This window comes from Wyeomyia smithii, unplaced genomic scaffold, assembly GCF_029784165.1.
Source record: "Wyeomyia smithii strain HCP4-BCI-WySm-NY-G18 unplaced genomic scaffold, ASM2978416v1 HiC_scaffold_8, whole genome shotgun sequence".
Classification (NCBI taxonomy): Eukaryota; Metazoa; Arthropoda; class Insecta; order Diptera; family Culicidae; genus Wyeomyia; species Wyeomyia smithii.
In genome coordinates this window covers 25,517-50,799 of record NW_026599221.1, presented here as the reverse complement: position 1 = coordinate 50,799, position 25,283 = coordinate 25,517, and the positions used below count along the sequence as shown (strand labels likewise).

The 25,283-nt window shown below is 38.8% G+C and overlaps 1 protein-coding gene and 3 long non-coding RNA genes across 7 annotated transcripts; all 4 read left to right on the top strand.

Moving 5' to 3' along the window:
• The first annotated feature begins 214 nt into the window (after positions 1-214).
• On the top strand, positions 215-1,038 carry LOC129733801 (uncharacterized). Its single transcript, XR_008729719.1, has 2 exons — positions 215-548; positions 706-1,038. It is a non-coding gene; the product is annotated as an uncharacterized LOC129733801 (long non-coding RNA).
• A 3,255-nt stretch (positions 1,039-4,293) lies between these two features.
• Positions 4,294-8,509, top strand: LOC129733796 (uncharacterized). 3 transcript variants are annotated; one of them, XR_008729714.1, is made up of 3 exons: positions 4,294-5,383; positions 5,449-5,589; positions 5,686-8,509. XR_008729714.1 is itself a non-coding variant. In XM_055695311.1 (3 exons), exons 2-3 carry the CDS (start codon positions 5,469-5,471, stop codon positions 6,317-6,319), a joined length of 675 nt encoding a protein of 224 aa, XP_055551286.1. In that variant the 5' UTR covers positions 4,294-5,383; positions 5,449-5,468; the 3' UTR covers positions 6,320-8,509. The 3 variants fall into 3 exon arrangements, 1 of the variants encoding a protein (XP_055551286.1); XR_008729715.1 differs by having other exon boundaries at positions 5,449-5,597; XM_055695311.1 differs by having other exon boundaries at positions 5,449-5,509.
• Positions 8,510-13,445: 4,936 nt separating this feature from the next.
• Positions 13,446-14,269, top strand: LOC129733799 (uncharacterized). Its single transcript, XR_008729718.1, has 2 exons — positions 13,446-13,779; positions 13,937-14,269. It is a non-coding gene; the product is annotated as an uncharacterized LOC129733799 (long non-coding RNA).
• Positions 14,270-17,524: 3,255 nt separating this feature from the next.
• Positions 17,525-23,026, top strand: LOC129733794 (uncharacterized). Of its 2 annotated transcripts, none has more exons than XR_008729710.1 (3): positions 17,525-18,614; positions 18,680-18,820; positions 18,917-23,026. It is a non-coding gene; the product is annotated as an uncharacterized LOC129733794 (long non-coding RNA). The 2 variants fall into 2 exon arrangements; XR_008729711.1 differs by having other exon boundaries at positions 18,680-18,828.
• Positions 23,027-25,283: the final 2,257 nt, after the last annotated feature.

The following is a 25,283-nucleotide window of genomic DNA, read 5'->3' as shown; positions in this document are numbered from 1 at the left end:
TTATCACAAATCTTTGTTTGGTGCTCATAGAGAGATGCAAGTCGATATCGATGGCGAAACATGAAACGAGATATTAGACAATTTGTTAAGGATTCAAAAATCATCATTAGTTCCTATAATCCAGAATCTAATAGGGCGTTAGGGCGTTGTCATCGTACTCTCGAAAAATTGTTGAGAGCTGAAATTGAAAATAAACAAAACGATTGGTGTTAGTAACTCCTTTTGGTTGTTTTGCTTACACCGCTCTCAAGTACCAATTTCATTTCATACGAATTGATATTCGGTCAAGTATGTGCATTCCCGCAAGATTTAACCAAAGAACCTAATATTGTGTATGATTATGTTATGAATTTGAAACATACTCTTTGACAGACCCAAAGAGTGCTTAGAAAAAAAAATCACAAAAAATTAAAGAAGTTTCAAAAGTTTATTTTAATGGAAATATGAACCCAATAAATCTAACCATAGGTGACAATGTATTTTTGGAAAATATAACCACTGGTGCGGGTCAAAAACTAAAACCACTTAGAAAGGAACCATATGAAGTTGTAAATATTAGGTCTTCTGAAACAGTGACAATTTTAATTGGGGGAAAGAAACATAGAGCTCACAGAAGCAGATTGTTCAAATTATAAAACAATCCTATTCTTGTTTCATTCACTAGGTTGTGTTTCTTTTTTGTTTGTTTACCTATTTTCTTTTCAGAAGTAATCATGCTTAGATTCATACGGTGTAACTACCAGTAATCATGGGGCTGGAATACGAAATGACGCCTTCGGATGAGTCCGGATTTGTCACATGGCGGAAGACTTAATCTTTAAAAAATCATGCATGGAAGAAGAACTAAATTTTTCTAACCGGAGGCCTCAAATTGTATATAACTGCACGGAAATCATCGTGAATATGTTTTTACAAAGTTGGAAACAAGTAACAATGTAAACCGGTTCGATCGAATAGCAATAGCAGCAGCATGATGGAGAATGTTTCAGAGAAAGACAGAATTCCGTTTAATCCAACACGTCATCAGATTATTCTACTGAGCATGAGCATGAGCATGATTGACCGCCCGCGGTTGCTACTCCGTTATTGCCAGATCAGCTGTAATTACACAAAGAACCAACAGATGATGTTTGGGACCAACATGCATCCTCAATGTGTAAAAACAGGTGACCTAAATCTTTATATTAGGCAATACCAGCGCCGGCCGCATCCGAATGCAGGTCAAAGAAGGAGTTTGTATAGGAATATGTTGACATGATACTCGCTTTATTGGAAGCCGAGAACACCTCTGCACTTCCACGAGAAATCACTGGGATGTTGGATAAAGGGGAAGGTATACAGCAGGGTTCGTTTTGGTAAACGATGCGCTAATGTCGGGTTTTTCAGAACAAGTGCCGCGTCTAAAAGTTTATTACATCCGCCACGATATTCATAATGTGATTCGAACTTATTTAGTTTGACAATGTAACACCGCAACAATAAAACGTACGCGAGGATACAGGATTTTTTACTAAACCGAGACAACTTAAAATTACCGTATATCTCCTCGTGAGGTGATGCTCTTTATACCTAAAACAATTGCGCGTTGTTGATCCATCTGAAGATAATACGACCTCATGGAAGGTACCGACGCGGGGGTTGAAATGATATTTATCGACTCAACGAAATCTACTTCGATTTCCGATGTAATAATTTAGATGCAACGCGCGAGCAGTCTCCGACTTAACGTTGATGAAGATAAGAAAGATATGATGAAATATCTGGGTTCACTTCGCGAAATCACCACACGCCAGAAGTCCATATATCAGCGAAACTCGCACGGGCTGAATACGCGTTTACACCGAAGCGTTACGAGCAACCGCTTAAATCCCCCCGGCCGACACATACGCGCAGGAACTCGGCGTTTACGTCGATTATCTCTTAACAATGTACGCCTAATACGCCTAATAAATATGAAAATTGGCAATGTTCCATGCATCCAAAGCCTCAACAATTTAATAAAAGCAAATATACATATAAGCCTGAACATATTTTTAAATTTATTGACAAAGTGCCGAACTAGTCATAAATATAACAAATTATGTAAAACAACTGGTCAAAAGCTAGAACAATAAAAAAATCAAAGCATATGATTCCTGAGAAACACATACTCCAAACTCCACAAACCACACTAACACTTTGTGGACAAAAATAAAACTTGTTACTGAAACCCTGCGGAAAAAAAATACCGCGCACACAATTTCAACGATGAAATCAAAAGCTCTCTGTATCTGTTTTCTCACATAAAGTAAAACTAGAAACAAGCATCAAAATATCACTTTACAATACAGACAAGACAAAACGTATACTTAGCTTTCAGTTGCCAGAGAAAGTTTCTGAAGCCAAAAAAAAACTGATTCAAATTGGGCTCAGGATCGCCGGACACCGTTTCTGAAGTCCAGAATTGTCTTAAATTTAGTTCAGAATAGCTGCAAAACGTTTCTGAAGTCCAAAACGTTACCGAAGGCCAAAAATGCCAAACAATAGCGATCTCAAGCCAAGCTCAGAACCGCCGAATAATGTTTCTGAAGGCCAGGAAGGAAAATGATCCCCAATTCGAAGTCCAGAAACGCCGAAAATTGTTTCAGAATGCCAAAAAGGCCAGAACAAAAAGCGATCTCAAATTGAATACAGAAAATTAGAAGAGGCCAATAAAGAAAATGATACCAAAATAAGCTTAAAATCGCCGGAAACGTTTTTAAATACCAGAAAATGCTAATTTCAAATCTAGTCTAGTCTAGTCTACACTAACACAGCCAGTACTTGAAAGGATCCTGGAAAATGATATCCATCATTTGAAAAAATGATTTCCATACATTTTTCTTGTCAACGGCCAGGCCTACTGTGTAGCGCAATATAATACAATATAATCTAAGATCGGGGACAATCCGTACCAACCGATCCGTATGTAAGAAGTAATATACCTAATTCGTTGGGAGTGATAAAGCTAAGAAAGTACACTCCTTTGTTGACCAATCTCCTGGGATGGAACATAGGTATTTCCTCCTTATGTTCGGGTTTCAAAACCAAGGATATAGCGCCTTTACTCGCTTCAACTGTTACGGTTGGAACTTGAGTACTAACTCTAGTCCTAGCATTTTTGCTTATGGTTATAGCGCCATTACTCGCTCTCTGAAAGGAATATGAATTAATTCAAATCTCTGAAAGGAATATGAAACAAATTTGAGTTCCATTTATACTGAGAAACGGTTTATATCTCCTGTTTCTTTAACAAAATATCAAAAACATGGTAACATTCATGCATCCAAAGCCCAAATATTAGACAAAAGTGCATTAACACTATTTACAACATAAAATTCTTAATTTATCCTCGAAACGCTAAAGTAATCATGTCTCGTATTATATTTTTTAACTTGAATATATAACATATTTGTCAAAAACTCTGTCTGGGAGCAGAGTAATTATTCAAAAGCTAGAAAAGTCATAAAAAGGTATGGAGTTCAACATCAAGTTCGGCATTATATTGCACACAGATTCATCAACGCGAATGCACACAATTTCATACGATAAATATAATGTACATCTGTTTATTCTTCATTCTCTAATGCAAGAAAGCAAGTGAAAAAAACAGCAACTATGTGACCAAAAATAAAACGAAATTCGCCCGAACTTTCCATAACATCATAACAACTGACTCTCATCAATGACTCACCCAGGTACCGAAAATAAATTACTGCACTTTTCAAGATGAACTCGCGAAGATATCGAAGATCTAGGAAGGAACCCCAAGGAGTTATTTATTTGACCCTGCTTTCAGTCCTTTCCGAACACTGTGCTACGTCCACCTCCATCGCGTGGATCGTCCACCGAAGTTTGAAAAAACTCACACCAGAATAGAAGTATAAAAAAAAAAAACAACTTAGCTGTTCCAAGCACCGAGGCAGACCGATGTGTCTCCTTTACTTTCGGCCTCCCTAATCTCGTTACAGCGAGTATCCACCGGAGCTGGTCTTCTGTAATGCACAGCACTCCAATATCAAAACGATGCGTCAACTGCCAGCGATGAACAGCAACAAAAGATCTTGAGCACAGGTTGTTCGACTCCAGGGCAGCAACAACGGGATCAGTTAACCAATTCCTATGCGTGACTCCAGTTCGTATTCGTATGAGTAATTCCAGTTGTATAAATATTTGTTTTTTTCACAAAACAAAATCGAAACTCTGTAAATTGTGACACGAAAACTTTTCGCGTCCGTTCGCTTTCGTAGCTTACTGCGATCTCCAATCCACGTCATCAGATTATTCTACTAACGCGAAAAACTCGATAGGTTCTGCTTGAAAACAGCAATTGTTGGTCTAGTTTCCGGGAAAACAAACCGCACTCTATTACCGCAGCAGAGTTTTGCTAGAAGAAAAAAATATGACAAAATAAATTTGTTGGTCGTTCCAGAACTAATGATTGATAATGTGCTCAGAATCTGTCACGATAATGGGGGACATATAGGAAAAGAAAAAATAATTCATGAAAATAAAAACTTATGTCGGTTCAGCAGCATAAAATAAATATGTGAAATTTTTTTTCCAAATTGCCTAACTTGTATATTCTCAGCCCGACTTCTAACTGGGAAGAGGGTTTCCTTAAAATTATTGATAAATCACTATGAGCCATTACAAATGGGCCTACTTCAAATAGATTTAGATACATATCGGTTATAGTTGACGTTTTTACAAAATTTACGCAATTGCTCCCCGTTGAAACAACAACTTCAGAAGAAGTAATCAAACATCTTATAAATTATTATAATTTTTATAGCAAACCAGAGAGAATCTTTACTGATAGAGGAGCTTGTTTCGCATCTAAAAAGTTTAGTGATTTAGTAAAGAACATTACAATGAACCTGTAAAAAGAGCATCTAGAACACCTAGAGCGAATGGGCCAGCAAAACGAATAAAAAAACACTAACTCTTACGCTTGCAAAAGTGTCTAATGAGCCAGGTGTATGGGATGAACTGCTGCCAAACATTACATACATTTTAATAATACATATAACAGGTCAATTGCCAAGTGTTCCCCAGTGTATTATCATTTGGCACACAACAGAATAATTTGTTCAATGAAAATTCGAACATTGAATGTTTTGTTAGAAATAACCAAAGGGCTAGTGAAAATATAAATTTACAAGAAATTTACAAGACAGAGCACAGATACTTGATAGTGATGTTTGAGGATATCATAATATAATTACAACCGATAAAAAAGACTCGCAAATACACAACACTTGGAAGGAGATTTTGTGGTAATAAAAATAAATGACACAAATAAACTATCGGCAAAAGTTATTAAAGGACCGAATAAAATGAAGAAAGTATTGCCAAATGATAGGTACGTTATCACTGATATTAAAGGATTTCAGGTTTCTCATGTTTCATTTAATTCGGTTTATACAGCGCAAAATTAGAGAAAATGGATGCATAATGACATATCGGACAACGGGGAAGGAAGGAAAAGGTGAGGGAAGACTAGCAGCAGCTTAATATGATATGTAATTGATTTATTAGCAATAGCACTCCTACGAGTGAACCTACTAGGTGAGAGTGTATGTATTTCTATGAGTTTGTTTGGTTGCGTTAACATATAAAGAGTTACAAGTGATTTCATCTTCTTTGGTTCTATTTTGCTTTCAGGTTGAGCACATTGGTGGCGTTAGTGACTGAACTTACTTACCTTCCTGGCGAAACAGGAGAGCTCAGTCACAACTACTGGGGTCTGGTCATCAATGCATCGAAGACGAAGCACATGAAAGGAAGGGGTTCACGAGAAGACAGTGCTAACCTCCCACCTCGAGTACAAGTTGGTGGTGATGAAATCAAGGTGGTCGTCGATGAGTTCGTGTATCTGGGCTCACTGCTAACTGCCGACAACGATACCAGCAGAGAAATTCAACGGCGCATTATGGCAGGATATCGTGCATACTTGGGTCTCCGGAGGACGCTCCGATCGAGTAGCATATGCCGCCGAACCAAGCTAACCATCTACAAGACGCTGATCAGACCGGTAGTCCTCTACGGGCATGAAACATGGACTATGCTTGTCGAGGACCAACGCGCCCTTGCCTGTTTCCTAGCGGAAGGTATTGCGTACCATCTTCGGTGGACTGCAGAAGGAGAACGGAGTGCGGAGAAGGCGAATGAACCACGAACGAACACTGTAGGAGCTGCTTGGGGAGCCATCCATCTATCGTCCACACCGCTAAGATTGGCAGGTTGCGGTGGGCTAGGGAGTGGGACGAGACGGAGAGGTGCACAGCTGGCAAGGTAGATCGATCAGGTGAAAGACGACCGGCGGACCCTACGCAGACTGCAGAGCTGGCGAACTGCAGCCATCGATCGTGTGGAATGGAGACGACTCTTACGTGTACAGCAAAGGCCACACCACGGCTTGGGATTGTGTGGTAAGAGGTAAGCAGTCACAATGTTACGCCAACGCACTCGCGGTCCATGGCAGGCAGCTTGTCTCTCGAGAGCGTCCTACATTTCCGAGATCTTGCTCCACTTGGTCCAACCACCTAGCTCTCCTAGTCGGATTCGAGACGAACAACACCACGGCATTCTTACCGCCCATTGTACCCTTCCTACTGGGCTTAGAAGTACAGGAGAGTTGCGCCAGCTCATGGTTCATTCATAGTCCTAAGCACACGTCGTTCGAAAACGGCTAGTCCTCGAGTCTCGTGCCCCTACTCGGACTACCGGTCTTATTATTTTGCTAGACCTCAACTTGTGTCTTGTGGCGTCCGTAGTAGGCACGACTTCCAGTCTGCGCTGCTGCGCGTCTCTGCTGCAGTTGTTGTCTGACTCGTTAGTCAGATCCGATCCGAACAAACATCCGAAACTCGTCAACCACCTCGAACTCATCTCTACTCATATGCTCATGCGATAGGGCGCGCTCGGTTCCCCCTGCTAGCAGATACTTGGTCTTCGACGTATTCACCTTCAATCCTGCACATGCTTTTCAGCTTGGTTTACACACTGTTGAGCAACCGCTTGGACGCCTGGTCCTTTCAGATGAACTGGCTGGATTTATTGATTTATTTGTTGTGCCCCGCATGTTAAAGGCCGCACACGCACGTGTGTTCATAACACACACCTTCACTTCAAGAGGCAGGAGAACACAGGAACAGGAGGCCTTGTCTTCGGCCCCTTGCGTGTCTCAAACGGGTGCGGTGATATCTTCACACAGCACTTGTATATCCATATCCTCTAATCAGTCTTGTTAGTTTCGCAGGGAAGTCCATAACTTTCCATAGCCTTCACACGGTCGATAGTGTCGTAATAGGTGGTTGTTGGTAATCGCGACACTTTTGGAGGATCTCTGCCGCAGCGTTTGCAATTTGGTCCGTTGTCGATTGGGCGATGGGCATATCCACGAAACCGGCTTGATAACTTCCCACAACTACAAACCTTCGTGCTAGCGGCGAGAGACGGCCGGGATGATAATGAGATTTGGGAGAGCACTTTTTTGTAGGCTGCGTTGAGAATCGTGATCGCTCTCGCTCTCGCTCGGTAGTGGTAGTTGTCACATTCCAACTTGTCGCCCCCTTCTTGTTATATTGGGCATATTATATTACTCCCTCCTTCCTGTTCTGTAAAGCCAGATCCTTAAGCGGTAGCTGATGCAGACAGGAAGCCACAACCTATCCGGGCCCAGCTTGATAAGCTCCGCTGCGATGCCAGCCTTTGCAGCTCTGATTTGTTGTTCTTGAGCATCCACACAGCATCACTCTTATTATCGTGGTATGTAGTGCGGTATGTCTCCCTCATCCGCTGTGCTGACGAAGTCGTTCCTCCTACCGCCTTTGTCTTCGGCTTGGTCCTCTGCCTCTGGGCCATTGAAGTAGTGTTCATTGTAGTAGTTGCTGCTTCCACCTGTCGATATCACCTCACACGTTCATCCGTCAAGATTCTTCCATCTTTCATTTCATTTCACAGCTCCATCATCTGATTCATTTCAGCTCGCGGCACAAAGCCTGCGCCGGATGCGTTTTAGTTTCTCGTAGAATCTACGTGTTTCTTGTGAACGATACAGCTGCTCCATTTCCACACACTCCTTATTACGCTCTTCAAGCGCCGCTTTTTGTCCCTTTTCGACCGCTTTCTGGCCGCTTTTTGGCTTCGTTTTTTTAACTCTATATATAATCGATAACGCTCAATATGGATTCTACCGATGTTTATTTTCCTGTATAATTTCCGCATACATAATCCCATCTATATATTAAGTGTATGCTGCTAGAAATGGTTCGATTGAATGAATGTTTAATTATTTCTGTTCAATTTCTGCCTGATCCTGAATATATTTAACAATTCTAGAAGTGGTTCTATCAATATTTTTACTTCTGTTTAATTTCTGTAAGGATACTTTACTTTTACTTTTATGGCCGACAGATCGGTGAGATCGATCCTATGCCGAATCCAGAATACGTCTCTTTTTTTATTATCTTTATTAAAGAGGCTTTCAGCCACCAGGCTGGTTCACCTCTGAGAATACTTCTCTGCCTAATCGTATATATATAGTTAATGGCGCTCAAAATGGTTCTCTCGATGCATAAACACTGGGGAAAAGTGAGAAAAAAAGGTTCAAATACTTACTAATATTCACCACTAACTCCATCTAAATTCGCACTTTAGCAATAAATGTAAGGAAAAAGCCAGAATACTGCCACCTAGAATCGTCGGTGCATGTACAAGCTTAATAAGCTTCTCCGGTGCGCCATCTAAATTCACATAGGCAATCGAAAAAAGTTTTCACAGTGTTGCCACCTACCTTCGTTACCGCCACCTACCGTCGAGGAAGATTCGGGGGTGATTGTATCCGCTAAATTAACTAGACGCCACCTGCGCCACCTGTATACCGTCATGAGCAACTATTTCAGAGTCGCCACCTACATTCGAGGCGCCAAAGCTGTGTCGGTGCCGCCATCTGGTTTTAAAAATGGAAAGCTTCCAAGGGCGCCACCTATGTATCGATACGAACAACTACCTTAGTGGCGCCACCTACATTTGAAGCGCAAAAGCTGGTTCGGTACCGCCATCTAGTTTTGAAAATTGAAAGTTTCCACAGAGCGCCACCTATATGTCGACACGAACAACTATTGAAGTGGCGCCACCTACATGTAAAGTGTAAAAGCTGTATCGGTGCCGCCATCTAGTTTTGACAAATAAAAGTTCCCACAAAGCGCCACCTATATGTCGGCATGAGCAACTATTTTAGTGTCGCCATCTGCATTTAAAGTGTAGAAAGCTGTTTCGGTGTCGCCATCTAACGCAGAATGAAAAGTTTCTACAGTGTATCACCCTACCGGTGTTATCGTAATCTAACTTCGTAAAAGATTCGTAAAATACATAATCAAACTAGCGTTGGGTGAAACGATCGTACATTATTTATTTAAAAACAAAAATTTGCATTTTCAATAATTTGAAAGTCATACATCAATTACATGATTGTCTTCTACCTTCATCAAAATTGGGATTACCTTCTTCATCAAGTTGTTGCAGACGAAAAGTTTTTCCATTATTTTCATCCGAAAGTGCAAGAAAAAGTGTACCGGATCAAACGTTAAGGTGTAAAACAATAAAATGATAATAAAATTGAATAATCGAAATATGTGTTTTAGTTATTATTTTTGGTTAAATTTAAGGGACGTATTACAGAGACTTGTCAAAGCATTGGATTTTCGTTCGTACAGCGAATCTGTCTTAACCATTACCTTACAGCGAAGAATGAAGCTTACATTTACAGCAAGAAAGATGAACACTCTTCAGCTTTACGAATCGTATCGAGAAAATTCTGCAATGCTCTTTTCCGCGCAATTGATATATATTGATTGTAAAAATTCTATAAATGAAAAGCATTGCAAATTAATGGTCGATACAGGAGCAAATATAAGTTTATCGAATGTTGATGCAGTGAAAGATTGTAAAAAATTAACACTTTTGAATACTACTCTTACGTGGAATTACCAATGAATTCGTTACAACATTAGGTACAGTGACAGACTTTATACATTGTTCTTCTAGTAAATCTATTGAAATAAAATTCCATATTGTTGATAGTAATATTAGTTAATAAGATGTAGGCGGAAACATGGGTATTGATTTGTTGAACGCTCTAGAATGCGTGAACGATTTACAAAACAACTTTTTATTGTTTCACTGTAATGGTGAAAAATCCAAATGGTTGATCGAAGATTTATTTAATAAATATACTGATGGAGATATTCAAATGAGTAACAGCGAAGATGAATATGTGAATGAATACCCATCACAGAATGTACGGTGGTAGCGGTGATGGTTCTAATACCTGGCCAGTATTAGCATCTAACACTGTTTGTCAGCCTACCGAATATTTCCGCAATTCTAGTCAAGAAAGGGACCAAATAGTAGAAACTTATCCGCAAAAGTCTTCTGCTCATTTGCAACCGGATAAAATTGAACATACTAATCACAGTGTATCCCTCATTCCTGCAGGTGAAAAGATTTCTGTGAAAGTTTGTACGACTAATAAAGACAAAGGACATCTGAGTTTAATCATACCAGCTAGGTGTGAAAAAAAAAATCTTGTAGAATTGAAGCATGTAATTTAAAGGAGAAAATAGAATACACAAATTGGACCAGGGGTTTATATCGGCAGTACCGTCAGTGAAGTAAGAAATAATTTAATTACAATGTTCTTGATAAATACAAATGAACAGGAAGTAAATTTGAATGAAATTAAATATGAAAGCGAACCTTTAGAATTATAACTTACATTGCGGATTGAGACAAATATTGCGCCGGTAAGAGATAAATTAAGTAATGTAATAAAATTGGATAACAGTTTGGATATTGAAGAGAAAAAGAGCATACAAAAATAATTAAGTGAACATGGAAATATTTTCTTTATCGCAGACGATAAGTTGAGTCCTATGGATGAAATAAAACATGCGATAAATATGACTTCTGGTGAACTAATAAATGTAAAACAGTATAGATTACCTCAAACGTATCGAGAGGAAGTCAACAAGCAGTTTAATGAAATGATGAAAGATGGTATCATTGAGCCTGGTATATGTCCATATAACAGTCCTTCGTTAGTGGTTCCGAAAAAGAGTACTGATGGTAACAAAAGATTTAGAGTTGTAGTAGATTTTAGAAAATTTAATGAAAAACCAATCTTGATATACATCATTTACCAAATATAATTGATATAATTAAGCAATCACAAAATTCCGTGTATTTTTCAACTTTGGACATGGCATCAGGTTATCATAAAATTCTAATGAATATAGATGACAAAGATAGAACAAGTTGTAGTACATCATCTGGCAAATATCAATATGTTCGTATGCCTTTTGGGTTGATGAATGCATCTAGCACATTCATGCAACTCATGAACCCAATCTCTACTGGACTCCAATGAATACATTGGTTATATATTGTTTGAACATAACGAACAATTGAAAAGCCTGTTGGAAACTTTGCGAAAATTTAAATTCAAACTCCACTCGAATGAATGCAGTTTCCTAAGAAAAGAATTGAACTATATAAGTCACACGATTTCCGCGAATGGATTTCTGCCAAATACTGTTAATATTGAATCTTTTTCTGAATTTCCAGTATCTAAAAATATTGTTGAGTAAAGGTCATTTTTGGGAATTGCAAATTATTATCGTCAGTTTGTATCTAACTTCGCAAAGATACCATTACCTTCGCATAATTTGCAGAAAAAAGACGTTAAATTTGTATGGAATTCAAGATGTTGCGATGCATTCGATACTTTGAAAATGAAATTAGCCAAACCACCAGTTTTGCAACATCCTGATGATAGGAAAAAACAAAAAAAATAATTCATTAATAATTACAACAGACGCTTCAAAATAGGTGCAGTTTTGTCTCAGGGCGAAGATTTGGACTTACCAATAGCTTTCGCGAGTACAACATTCAGTAAAGCTGAAATAAATCATTCTACGATCGAAAAGGAATTATTGGCAATCATATTCGGCGTGAGAAAATTTAGGACACACGTTTTCGGTCGAACATTTGTTATTGGTACTGACGATAAGCCGTTACTATACCTTTTCAACCTCGGGGATCCATGTTCTAGGTTAATGAGATGGAGACTTGAACTCATGGAGTACGATAACGAAATGTGTTGCTAAGCGAAGTAGCAGATTGTTTAGGCAGGATACCATATCCGGATACTGGATAGACGCAGGAATTCATATTTCTAAAAGATCAGAAACAAATCTTTTGCAAGACATATCTGCCAACAACGCGATATAACAACGCGAAGTTCAATTAAAAGCAAACACTGGAGAAAACTTACCAAAGTGTTAACAGAAGTGACTGATGTCCTCAAAATGTTCTTGCTATGCAAGTTGACCAAAATTGGCAATACTACGAACAATACGAATGTAAATGTAAAAGATATGATAGATGATAATTTTGTCAATACTACAATAGACAAAAGTTTTCAACATCGTCCGAAGAAACTTTATAAAAGGTTCGAGGATGTTTTAGCAATATGTTTGAAGTTCGAAAATTACTAAACAGAACGTATTGAAACATTTTTTAATACTAAAACAAGTGAAATTCGTTTTCCAAGATAGTCGTTTCGTGTTGTTATTATTAAACGAGACGGAAGAAATTCTTCCCATGATTATGATGCCGATACTAGTTCCAAAGAAAATCAAGATGAGTTTTTATTTATTTGCCATTACAAAGCGCATTAGATTTTGATAATTTTCTGACAAAAAGAAGTTGTGAAAATTTTATTACATTTAAAAATCAATATGATGTTCACTTATTGCGATCACAAGTTTTTGACATTTTAGATTCAATTGAACATGCTCCCAAAAAACTATTGAAAGTGTTTTTTATTTTGTACAGAAGAGATAAAGTGAAAATTTAAATTTACTGCCTAGAATCCAAACAAATATTACTTGATAAAAAGCACTTATCAATTGTCAATAGCTGAAAGTTTCAATGCTTTTGTGGAAATTAAATCATTTTGTTTGAAAAATCATTTCAAGAAATGTGCAATTGACCACATCACAACCAATTCAATGAGTCATTCTTCAATGTTATCCAAATTAATGATGAAATATGATTTTGCAAATTGTCCAGTTACTGTTTAAATACACCAAGGTACACTAGAACGGTCAACCAATCATAACGAAATAAGAAGAGTTCTTCATGTTTATCACAAATCTTTGTTTGGTGCTCATAGAGAGATGCAAGTCGATATCGATGGCGAAACATGAAACGAGATATTAGACAATTTGTTAAGGATTCAAAAATCATCATTAGTTCCTATAATCCAGAATCTAATAGGGCGTTAGGGCGTTGTCATCGTACTCTCGAAAAATTGTTGAGAGCTGAAATTGAAAATAAACAAAACGATTGGTGTTAGTAACTCCTTTTGGTTGTTTTGCTTACACCGCTCTCAAGTACCAATTTCATTTCATACGAATTGATATTCGGTCAAGTATGTGCATTCCCGCAAGATTTAACCAAAGAACCTAATATTGTGTATGATTATGTTATGAATTTGAAACATACTCTTTGACAGACCCAAAGAGTGCTTAGAAAAAAAAATCACAAAAAATTAAAGAAGTTTCAAAAGTTTATTTTAATGGAAATATGAACCCAATAAATCTAACCATAGGTGACAATGTATTTTTGGAAAATATAACCACTGGTGCGGGTCAAAAACTAAAACCACTTAGAAAGGAACCATATGAAGTTGTAAATATTAGGTCTTCTGAAACAGTGACAATTTTAATTGGGGGAAAGAAACATAGAGCTCACAGAAGCAGATTGTTCAAATTATAAAACAATCCTATTCTTGTTTCATTCACTAGGTTGTGTTTCTTTTTTGTTTGTTTACCTATTTTCTTTTCAGAAGTAATCATGCTTAGATTCATACGGTGTAACTACCAGTAATCATGGGGCTGGAATACGAAATGACGCCTTCGGATGAGTCCGGATTTGTCACATGGCGGAAGACTTAATCTTTAAAAAATCATGCATGGAAGAAGAACTAAATTTTTCTAACCGGAGGCCTCAAATTGTATATAACTGCACGGAAATCATCGTGAATATGTTTTTACAAAGTTGGAAACAAGTAACAATGTAAACCGGTTCGATCGAATAGCAATAGCAGCAGCATGATGGAGAATGTTTCAGAGAAAGACAGAATTCCGTTTAATCCAACACGTCATCAGATTATTCTACTGAGCATGAGCATGAGCATGATTGACCGCCCGCGGTTGCTACTCCGTTATTGCCAGATCAGCTGTAATTACACAAAGAACCAACAGATGATGTTTGGGACCAACATGCATCCTCAATGTGTAAAAACAGGTGACCTAAATCTTTATATTAGGCAATACCAGCGCCGGCCGCATCCGAATGCAGGTCAAAGAAGGAGTTTGTATAGGAATATGTTGACATGATACTCGCTTTATTGGAAGCCGAGAACACCTCTGCACTTCCACGAGAAATCACTGGGATGTTGGATAAAGGGGAAGGTATACAGCAGGGTTCGTTTTGGTAAACGATGCGCTAATGTCGGGTTTTTCAGAACAAGTGCCGCGTCTAAAAGTTTATTACATCCGCCACGATATTCATAATGTGATTCGAACTTATTTAGTTTGACAATGTAACACCGCAACAATAAAACGTACGCGAGGATACAGGATTTTTTACTAAACCGAGACAACTTAAAATTACCGTATATCTCCTCGTGAGGTGATGCTCTTTATACCTAAAACAATTGCGCGTTGTTGATCCATCTGAAGATAATACGACCTCATGGAAGGTACCGACGCGGGGGTTGAAATGATATTTATCGACTCAACGAAATCTACTTCGATTTCCGATGTAATAATTTAGATGCAACGCGCGAGCAGTCTCCGACTTAACGTTGATGAAGATAAGAAAGATATGATGAAATATCTGGGTTCACTTCGCGAAATCACCACACGCCAGAAGTCCATATATCAGCGAAACTCGCACGGGCTGAATACGCGTTTACACCGAAGCGTTACGAGCAACCGCTTAAATCCCCCCGGCCGACACATACGCGCAGGAACTCGGCGTTTACGTCGATTATCTCTTAACAATGTACGCCTAATACGCCTAATAAATATGAAAATTGGCAATGTTCCATGCATCCAAAGCCTCAACAATTTAATAAAAGCAAATATACATATAAGCCTGAACATATTTTTAAATTTATTGACAAAGTGCCGAACTAGTCATAAATATAACAAATTATGTAAAACAACTGGTCAAAAGCTAGAACAATAAAAAAATCAAAGCATATGATTCCTGAGAAACACATACTCCAAACTCCACAAACCACACTAACACTTTGTGGACAAAAATAAAACTTGTTACTGAAACCCTGCGGAAAAAAAATACCGCGCACACAATTTCAACGATGAAATCAAAAGCTCTCTGTATCTGTTTTCTCACATAAAGTAAAACTAGAAACAAGCATCAAAATATCACTTTACAATACAGACAAGACAAAACGTATACTTAGCTTTCAGTTGCCAGAGAAAGTTTCTGAAGCCAAAAAAAAACTGATTCAAATTGGGCTCAGGATCGCCGGACACCGTTTCTGAAGTCCAGAATTGTCTTAAATTTAGTTCAGAATAGCTGCAAAACGTTTCTGAAGTCCAAAACGTTACCGAAGGCCAAAAATGCCAAACAATAGCGATCTCAAGCCAAGCTCAGAACCGCCGAATAATGTTTCTGAAGGCCAGGAAGGAAAATGATCCCCAATTCGAAGTCCAGAAACGCCGAAAATTGTTTCAGAATGCCAAAAAGGCCAGAACAAAAAGCGATCTCAAATTGAATACAGAAAATTAGAAGAGGCCAATAAAGAAAATGATACCAAAATAAGCTTAAAATCGCCGGAAACGTTTTTAAATACCAGAAAATGCTAATTTCAAATCTAGTCTAGTCTAGTCTACACTAACACAGCCAGTACTTGAAAGGATCCTGGAAAATGATATCCATCATTTGAAAAAATGATTTCCATACATTTTTCTTGTCAACGGCCAGGCCTACTGTGTAGCGCAATATAATACAATATAATCTAAGATCGGGGACAATCCGTACCAACCGATCCGTATGTAAGAAGTAATATACCTAATTCGTTGGGAGTGATAAAGCTAAGAAAGTACACTCCTTTGTTGACCAATCTCCTGGGATGGAACATAGGTATTTCCTCCTTATGTTCGGGTTTCAAAACCAAGGATATAGCGCCTTTACTCGCTTCAACTGTTACGGTTGGAACTTGAGTACTAACTCTAGTCCTAGCATTTTTGCTTATGGTTATAGCGCCATTACTCGCTCTCTGAAAGGAATATGAATTAATTCAAATCTCTGAAAGGAATATGAAACAAATTTGAGTTCCATTTATACTGAGAAACGGTTTATATCTCCTGTTTCTTTAACAAAATATCAAAAACATGGTAACATTCATGCATCCAAAGCCCAAATATTAGACAAAAGTGCATTAACACTATTTACAACATAAAATTCTTAATTTATCCTCGAAACGCTAAAGTAATCATGTCTCGTATTATATTTTTTAACTTGAATATATAACATATTTGTCAAAAACTCTGTCTGGGAGCAGAGTAATTATTCAAAAGCTAGAAAAGTCATAAAAAGGTATGGAGTTCAACATCAAGTTCGGCATTATATTGCACACAGATTCATCAACGCGAATGCACACAATTTCATACGATAAATATAATGTACATCTGTTTATTCTTCATTCTCTAATGCAAGAAAGCAAGTGAAAAAAACAGCAACTATGTGACCAAAAATAAAACGAAATTCGCCCGAACTTTCCATAACATCATAACAACTGACTCTCATCAATGACTCACCCAGGTACCGAAAATAAATTACTGCACTTTTCAAGATGAACTCGCGAAGATATCGAAGATCTAGGAAGGAACCCCAAGGAGTTATTTATTTGACCCTGCTTTCAGTCCTTTCCGAACACTGTGCTACGTCCACCTCCATCGCGTGGATCGTCCACCGAAGTTTGAAAAAACTCACACCAGAATAGAAGTATAAAAAAAAAAAACAACTTAGCTGTTCCAAGCACCGAGGCAGACCGATGTGTCTCCTTTACTTTCGGCCTCCCTAATCTCGTTACAGCGAGTATCCACCGGAGCTGGTCTTCTGTAATGCACAGCACTCCAATATCAAAACGATGCGTCAACTGCCAGCGATGAACAGCAACAAAAGATCTTGAGCACAGGTTGTTCGACTCCAGGGCAGCAACAACGGGATCAGTTAACCAATTCCTATGCGTGACTCCAGTTCGTATTCGTATGAGTAATTCCAGTTGTATAAATATTTGTTTTTTTCACAAAACAAAATCGAAACTCTGTAAATTGTGACACGAAAACTTTTCGCGTCCGTTCGCTTTCGTAGCTTACTGCGATCTCCAATCCACGTCATCAGATTATTCTACTAACGCGAAAAACTCGATAGGTTCTGCTTGAAAACAGCAATTGTTGGTCTAGTTTCCGGGAAAACAAACCGCACTCTATTACCGCAGCAGAGTTTTGCTAGAAGAAAAAAATATGACAAAATAAATTTGTTGGTCGTTCCAGAACTAATGATTGATAATGTGCTCAGAATCTGTCACGATAATGGGGGACATATAGGAAAAGAAAAAATAATTCATGAAAATAAAAACTTATGTCGGTTCAGCAGCATAAAATAAATATGTGAAATTTTTTTTCCAAATTGCCTAACTTGTATATTCTCAGCCCGACTTCTAACTGGGAAGAGGGTTTCCTTAAAATTATTGATAAATCACTATGAGCCATTACAAATGGGCCTACTTCAAATAGATTTAGATACATATCGGTTATAGTTGACGTTTTTACAAAATTTACGCAATTGCTCCCCGTTGAAACAACAACTTCAGAAGAAGTAATCAAACATCTTATAAATTATTATAATTTTTATAGCAAACCAGAGAGAATCTTTACTGATAGAGGAGCTTGTTTCGCATCTAAAAAGTTTAGTGATTTAGTAAAGAACATTACAATGAACCTGTAAAAAGAGCATCTAGAACACCTAGAGCGAATGGGCCAGCAAAACGAATAAAAAAACACTAACTCTTACGCTTGCAAAAGTGTCTAATGAGCCAGGTGTATGGGATGAACTGCTGCCAAACATTACATACATTTTAATAATACATATAACAGGTCAATTGCCAAGTGTTCCCCAGTGTATTATCATTTGGCACACAACAGAATAATTTGTTCAATGAAAATTCGAACATTGAATGTTTTGTTAGAAATAACCAAAGGGCTAGTGAAAATATAAATTTACAAGAAATTTACAAGACAGAGCACAGATACTTGATAGTGATGTTTGAGGATATCATAATATAATTACAACCGATAAAAAAGACTCGCAAATACACAACACTTGGAAGGAGATTTTGTGGTAATAAAAATAAATGACACAAATAAACTATCGGCAAAAGTTATTAAAGGACCGAATAAAATGAAGAAAGTATTGCCAAATGATAGGTACGTTATCACTGATATTAAAGGATTTCAGGTTTCTCATGTTTCATTTAATTCGGTTTATACAGCGCAAAATTAGAGAAAATGGATGCATAATGACATATCGGACAACGGGGAAGGAAGGAAAAGGTGAGGGAAGACTAGCAGCAGCTTAATATGATATGTAATTGATTTATTAGCAATAGCACTCCTACGAGTGAACCTACTAGGTGAGAGTGTATGTATTTCTATGAGTTTGTTTGGTTGCGTTAACATATAAAGAGTTACAAGTGATTTCATCTTCTTTGGTTCTATTTTGCTTTCAGGTTGAGCACATTGGTGGCGTTAGTGACTGAACTTACTTACCTTCCTGGCGAAACAGGAGAGCTCAGTCACAACTACTGGGGTCTGGTCATCAATGCATCGAAGACGAAGCACATGAAAGGAAGGGGTTCACGAGAAGACAGTGCTAACCTCCCACCTCGAGTACAAGTTGGTGGTGATGAAATCAAGGTGGTCGTCGATGAGTTCGTGTATCTGGGCTCACTGCTAACTGCCGACAACGATACCAGCAGAGAAATTCAACGGCGCATTATGGCAGGATATCGTGCATACTTGGGTCTCCGGAGGACGCTCCGATCGAGTAGCATATGCCGCCGAACCAAGCTAACCATCTACAAGACGCTGATCAGACCGGTAGTCCTCTACGGGCATGAAACATGGACTATGCTTGTCGAGGACCAACGCGCCCTTGCCTGTTTCCTAGCGGAAGGTATTGCGTACCATCTTCGGTGGACTGCAGAAGGAGAACGGAGTGCGGAGAAGGCGAATGAACCACGAACGAACACTGTAGGAGCTGCTTGGGGAGCCATCCATCTATCGTCCACACCGCTAAGATTGGCAGGTTGCGGTGGGCTAGGGAGTGGGACGAGACGGAGAGGTGCACAGCTGGCAAGGTAGATCGATCAGGTGAAAGACGACCGGCGGACCCTACGCAGACTGCAGAGCTGGCGAACTGCAGCCATCGATCGTGTGGAATGGAGACGACTCTTACGTGTACAGCAAAGGCCACACCACGGCTTGGGATTGTGTGGTAAGAGGTAAGCAGTCACAATGTTACGCCAACGCACTCGCGGTCCATGGCAGGCAGCTTGTCTCTCGAGAGCGTCCTACATTTCCGAGATCTTGCTCCACTTGGTCCAACCACCTAGCTCTCCTAGTCGGATTCGAGACGAACAACACCACGGCATTCTTACCGCCCATTGTACCCTTCCTACTGGGCTTAGAAGTACAGGAGAGTTGCGCCAGCTCATGGTTCATTCATAGTCCTAAGCACACGTCGTTCGAAAACGGCTAGTCCTCGAGTCTCGTGCCCCTACTCGGACTACCGGTCTTATTATTTTGCTAGACCTCAACTTGTGTCTTGTGGCGTCCGTAGTAGGCACGACTTCCAGTCTGCGCTGCTGCGCGTCTCTGCTGCAGTTGTTGTCTGACTCGTTAGTCAGATCCGATCCGAACAAACATCCGAAACTCGTCAACCACCTCGAACTCATCTCTACTCATATGCTCATGCGATAGGGCGCGCTCGGTTCCCCCTGCTAGCAGATACTTGGTCTTCGACGTATTCACCTTCAATCCTGCACATGCTTTTCAGCTTGGTTTACACACTGTTGAGCAACCGCTTGGACGCCTGGTCCTTTCAGATGAACTGGCTGGATTTATTGATTTATTTGTTGTGCCCCGCATGTTAAAGGCCGCACACGCACGTGTGTTCATAACACACACCTTCACTTCAAGAGGCAGGAGAACACAGGAACAGGAGGCCTTGTCTTCGGCCCCTTGCGTGTCTCAAACGGGTGCGGTGATATCTTCACACAGCACTTGTATATCCATATCCTCTAATCAGTCTTGTTAGTTTCGCAGGGAAGTCCATAACTTTCCATAGCCTTCACACGGTCGATAGTGTCGTAATAGGTGGTTGTTGGTAATCGCGACACTTTTGGAGGATCTCTGCCGCAGCGTTTGCAATTTGGTCCGTTGTCGATTGGGCGATGGGCATATCCACGAAACCGGCTTGATAACTTCCCACAACTACAAACCTTCGTGCTAGCGGCGAGAGACGGCCGGGATGATAATGAGATTTGGGAGAGCACTTTTTTGTAGGCTGCGTTGAGAATCGTGATCGCTCTCGCTCTCGCTCGGTAGTGGTAGTTGTCACATTCCAACTTGTCGCCCCCTTCTTGTTATATTGGGCATATTATATTACTCCCTCCTTCCTGTTCTGTAAAGCCAGATCCTTAAGCGGTAGCTGATGCAGACAGGAAGCCACAACCTATCCGGGCCCAGCTTGATAAGCTCCGCTGCGATGCCAGCCTTTGCAGCTCTGATTTGTTGTTCTTGAGCATCCACACAGCATCACTCTTATTATCGTGGTATGTAGTGCGGTATGTCTCCCTCATCCGCTGTGCTGACGAAGTCGTTCCTCCTACCGCCTTTGTCTTCGGCTTGGTCCTCTGCCTCTGGGCCATTGAAGTAGTGTTCATTGTAGTAGTTGCTGCTTCCACCTGTCGATATCACCTCACACGTTCATCCGTCAAGATTCTTCCATCTTTCATTTCATTTCACAGCTCCATCATCTGATTCATTTCAGCTCGCGGCACAAAGCCTGCGCCGGATGCGTTTTAGTTTCTCGTAGAATCTACGTGTTTCTTGTGAACGATACAGCTGCTCCATTTCCACACACTCCTTATTACGCTCTTCAAGCGCCGCTTTTTGTCCCTTTTCGACCGCTTTCTGGCCGCTTTTTGGCTTCGTTTTTTTAACTCTATATATAATCGATAACGCTCAATATGGATTCTACCGATGTTTATTTTCCTGTATAATTTCCGCATACATAATCCCATCTATATATTAAGTGTATGCTGCTAGAAATGGTTCGATTGAATGAATGTTTAATTATTTCTGTTCAATTTCTGCCTGATCCTGAATATATTTAACAATTCTAGAAGTGGTTCTATCAATATTTTTACTTCTGTTTAATTTCTGTAAGGATACTTTACTTTTACTTTTATGGCCGACAGATCGGTGAGATCGATCCTATGCCGAATCCAGAATACGTCTCTTTTTTTATTATCTTTATTAAAGAGGCTTTCAGCCACCAGGCTGGTTCACCTCTGAGAATACGTCTCTGCCTAATCGTATATATATAGTTAATGGCGCTCAAAATGGTTCTCTCGATGCATAAACACTGGGGAAAAGTGAGAAAAAAAGGTTCAAATACTTACTAATATTCACCACTAACTCCATCTAAATTCGCACTTTAGCAATAAATGTAAGGAAAAAGCCAGAATACTGCCACCTAGAATCGTCGGTGCATGTACAAGCTTAATAAGCTTCTCCGGTGCGCCATCTAAATTCACATAGGCAATCGAAAAAAGTTTTCACAGTGTTGCCACCTACCTTCGTTACCGCCACCTACCGTCGAGGAAGATTCGGGGGTGATTGTATCCACTAAATTAACTAGACGCCACCTGCGCCACCTGTATACCGTCATGAGCAACTATTTCAGAGTCGCCACCTACATTCGAGGCGCCAAAGCTGTGTCGGTGCCGCCATCTGGTTTTAAAAATGGAAAGCTTCCAAGGGCGCCACCTATGTATCGATACGAACAACTACCTTAGTGGCGACACCTACATTTGAAGCGCAAAAGCTGGTTCGGTACCGCCATCTAGTTTTGAAAATTGAAAGTTTCCACAGAGCGCCACCTATATGTCGACACGAACAACTATTGAAGTGGCGCCACCTACATGTAAAGTGTAAAAGCTGTATCGGTGCCGCCATCTAGTTTTGACAAATAAAAGTTCCCACAAAGCGCCACCTATATGTCGGCATGAGCAACTATTTTAGTGTCGCCATCTGCATTTAAAGTGTAGAAAGCTGTTTCGGTGTCGCCATCTAACGCAGAATGAAAAGTTTCTACAGTGTATCACCCTACCGGTGTTATCGTAATCTAACTTCGTAAAAGATTCGTAAAATACATAATCAAACTAGCGTTGGGTGAAACGATCGTACATTATTTATTTAAAAACAAAAATTTGCATTTTCAATAATTTGAAAGTCATACATCAATTACATGATTGTCTTCTACCTTCATCAAAATTGGGATTACCTTCTTCATCAAGTTGTTGCAGACGAAAAGTTTTTCCATTATTTTCATCCGAAAGTGCAAGAAAAAGTGTACCGGATCAAACGTTAAGGTGTAAAACAATAAAATGATAATAAAATTGAATAATCGAAATATGTGTTTTAGTTATTATTTTTGGTTAAATTTAAGGGACGTATTACAGAGACTTGTCAAAGCATTGGATTTTCGTTCGTACAGCGAATCTGTCTTAACCATTACCTTACAGCGAAGAATGAAGCTTACATTTACAGCAAGAAAGATGAACACTCTTCAGCTTTACGAATCGTATCGAGAAAATTCTGCAATGCTCTTTTCCGCGCAATTGATATATATTGATTGTAAAAATTCTATAAATGAAAAGCATTGCAAATTAATGGTCGATACAGGAGCAAATATAAGTTTATCGAATGTTGATGCAGTGAAAGATTGTAAAAAATTAACACTTTTGAATACTACTCTTACGTGGAATTACCAATGAATTCGTTACAACATTAGGTACAGTGACAGACTTTATACATTGTTCTTCTAGTAAATCTATTGAAATAAAATTCCATATTGTTGATAGTAATATTAGTTAATAAGATGTAGGCGGAAACATGGGTATTGATTTGTTGAACGCTCTAGAATGCGTGAACGATTTACAAAACAACTTTTTATTGTTTCACTGTAATGGTGAAAAATCCAAATGGTTGATCGAAGATTTATTTAATAAATATACTGATGGAGATATTCAAATGAGTAACAGCGAAGATGAATATGTGAATGAATACCCATCACAGAATGTACGGTGGTAGCGGTGATGGTTCTAATACCTGGCCAGTATTAGCATCTAACACTGTTTGTCAGCCTACCGAATATTTCCGCAATTCTAGTCAAGAAAGGGACCAAATAGTAGAAACTTATCCGCAAAAGTCTTCTGCTCATTTGCAACCGGATAAAATTGAACATACTAATCACAGTGTATCCCTCATTCCTGCAGGTGAAAAGATTTCTGTGAAAGTTTGTACGACTAATAAAGACAAAGGACATCTGAGTTTAATCATACCAGCTAGGTGTGAAAAAAAAAATCTTGTAGAATTGAAGCATGTAATTTAAAGGAGAAAATAGAATACACAAATTGGACCAGGGGTTTATATCGGCAGTACCGTCAGTGAAGTAAGAAATAATTTAATTACAATGTTCTTGATAAATACAAATGAACAGGAAGTAAATTTGAATGAAATTAAATATGAAAGCGAACCTTTAGAATTATAACTTACATTGCGGATTGAGACAAATATTGCGCCGGTAAGAGATAAATTAAGTAATGTAATAAAATTGGATAACAGTTTGGATATTGAAGAGAAAAAGAGCATACAAAAATAATTAAGTGAACATGGAAATATTTTCTTTATCGCAGACGATAAGTTGAGTCCTATGGATGAAATAAAACATGCGATAAATATGACTTCTGGTGAACTAATAAATGTAAAACAGTATAGATTACCTCAAACGTATCGAGAGGAAGTCAACAAGCAGTTTAATGAAATGATGAAAGATGGTATCATTGAGCCTGGTATATGTCCATATAACAGTCCTTCGTTAGTGGTTCCGAAAAAGAGTACTGATGGTAACAAAAGATTTAGAGTTGTAGTAGATTTTAGAAAATTTAATGAAAAACCAATCTTGATATACATCATTTACCAAATATAATTGATATAATTAAGCAATCACAAAATTCCGTGTATTTTTCAACTTTGGACATGGCATCAGGTTATCATAAAATTCTAATGAATATAGATGACAAAGATAGAACAAGTTGTAGTACATCATCTGGCAAATATCAATATGTTCGTATGCCTTTTGGGTTGATGAATGCATCTAGCACATTCATGCAACTCATGAACCCAATCTCTACTGGACTCCAATGAATACATTGGTTATATATTGTTTGAACATAACGAACAATTGAAAAGCCTGTTGGAAACTTTGCGAAAATTTAAATTCAAACTCCACTCGAATGAATGCAGTTTCCTAAGAAAAGAATTGAACTATATAAGTCACACGATTTCCGCGAATGGATTTCTGCCAAATACTGTTAATATTGAATCTTTTTCTGAATTTCCAGTATCTAAAAATATTGTTGAGTAAAGGTCATTTTTGGGAATTGCAAATTATTATCGTCAGTTTGTATCTAACTTCGCAAAGATACCATTACCTTCGCATAATTTGCAGAAAAAAGACGTTAAATTTGTATGGAATTCAAGATGTTGCGATGCATTCGATACTTTGAAAATGAAATTAGCCAAACCACCAGTTTTGCAACATCCTGATGATAGGAAAAAACAAAAAAAATAATTCATTAATAATTACAACAGACGCTTCAAAATAGGTGCAGTTTTGTCTCAGGGCGAAGATTTGGACTTACCAATAGCTTTCGCGAGTACAACATTCAGTAAAGCTGAAATAAATCATTCTACGATCGAAAAGGAATTATTGGCAATCATATTCGGCGTGAGAAAATTTAGGAC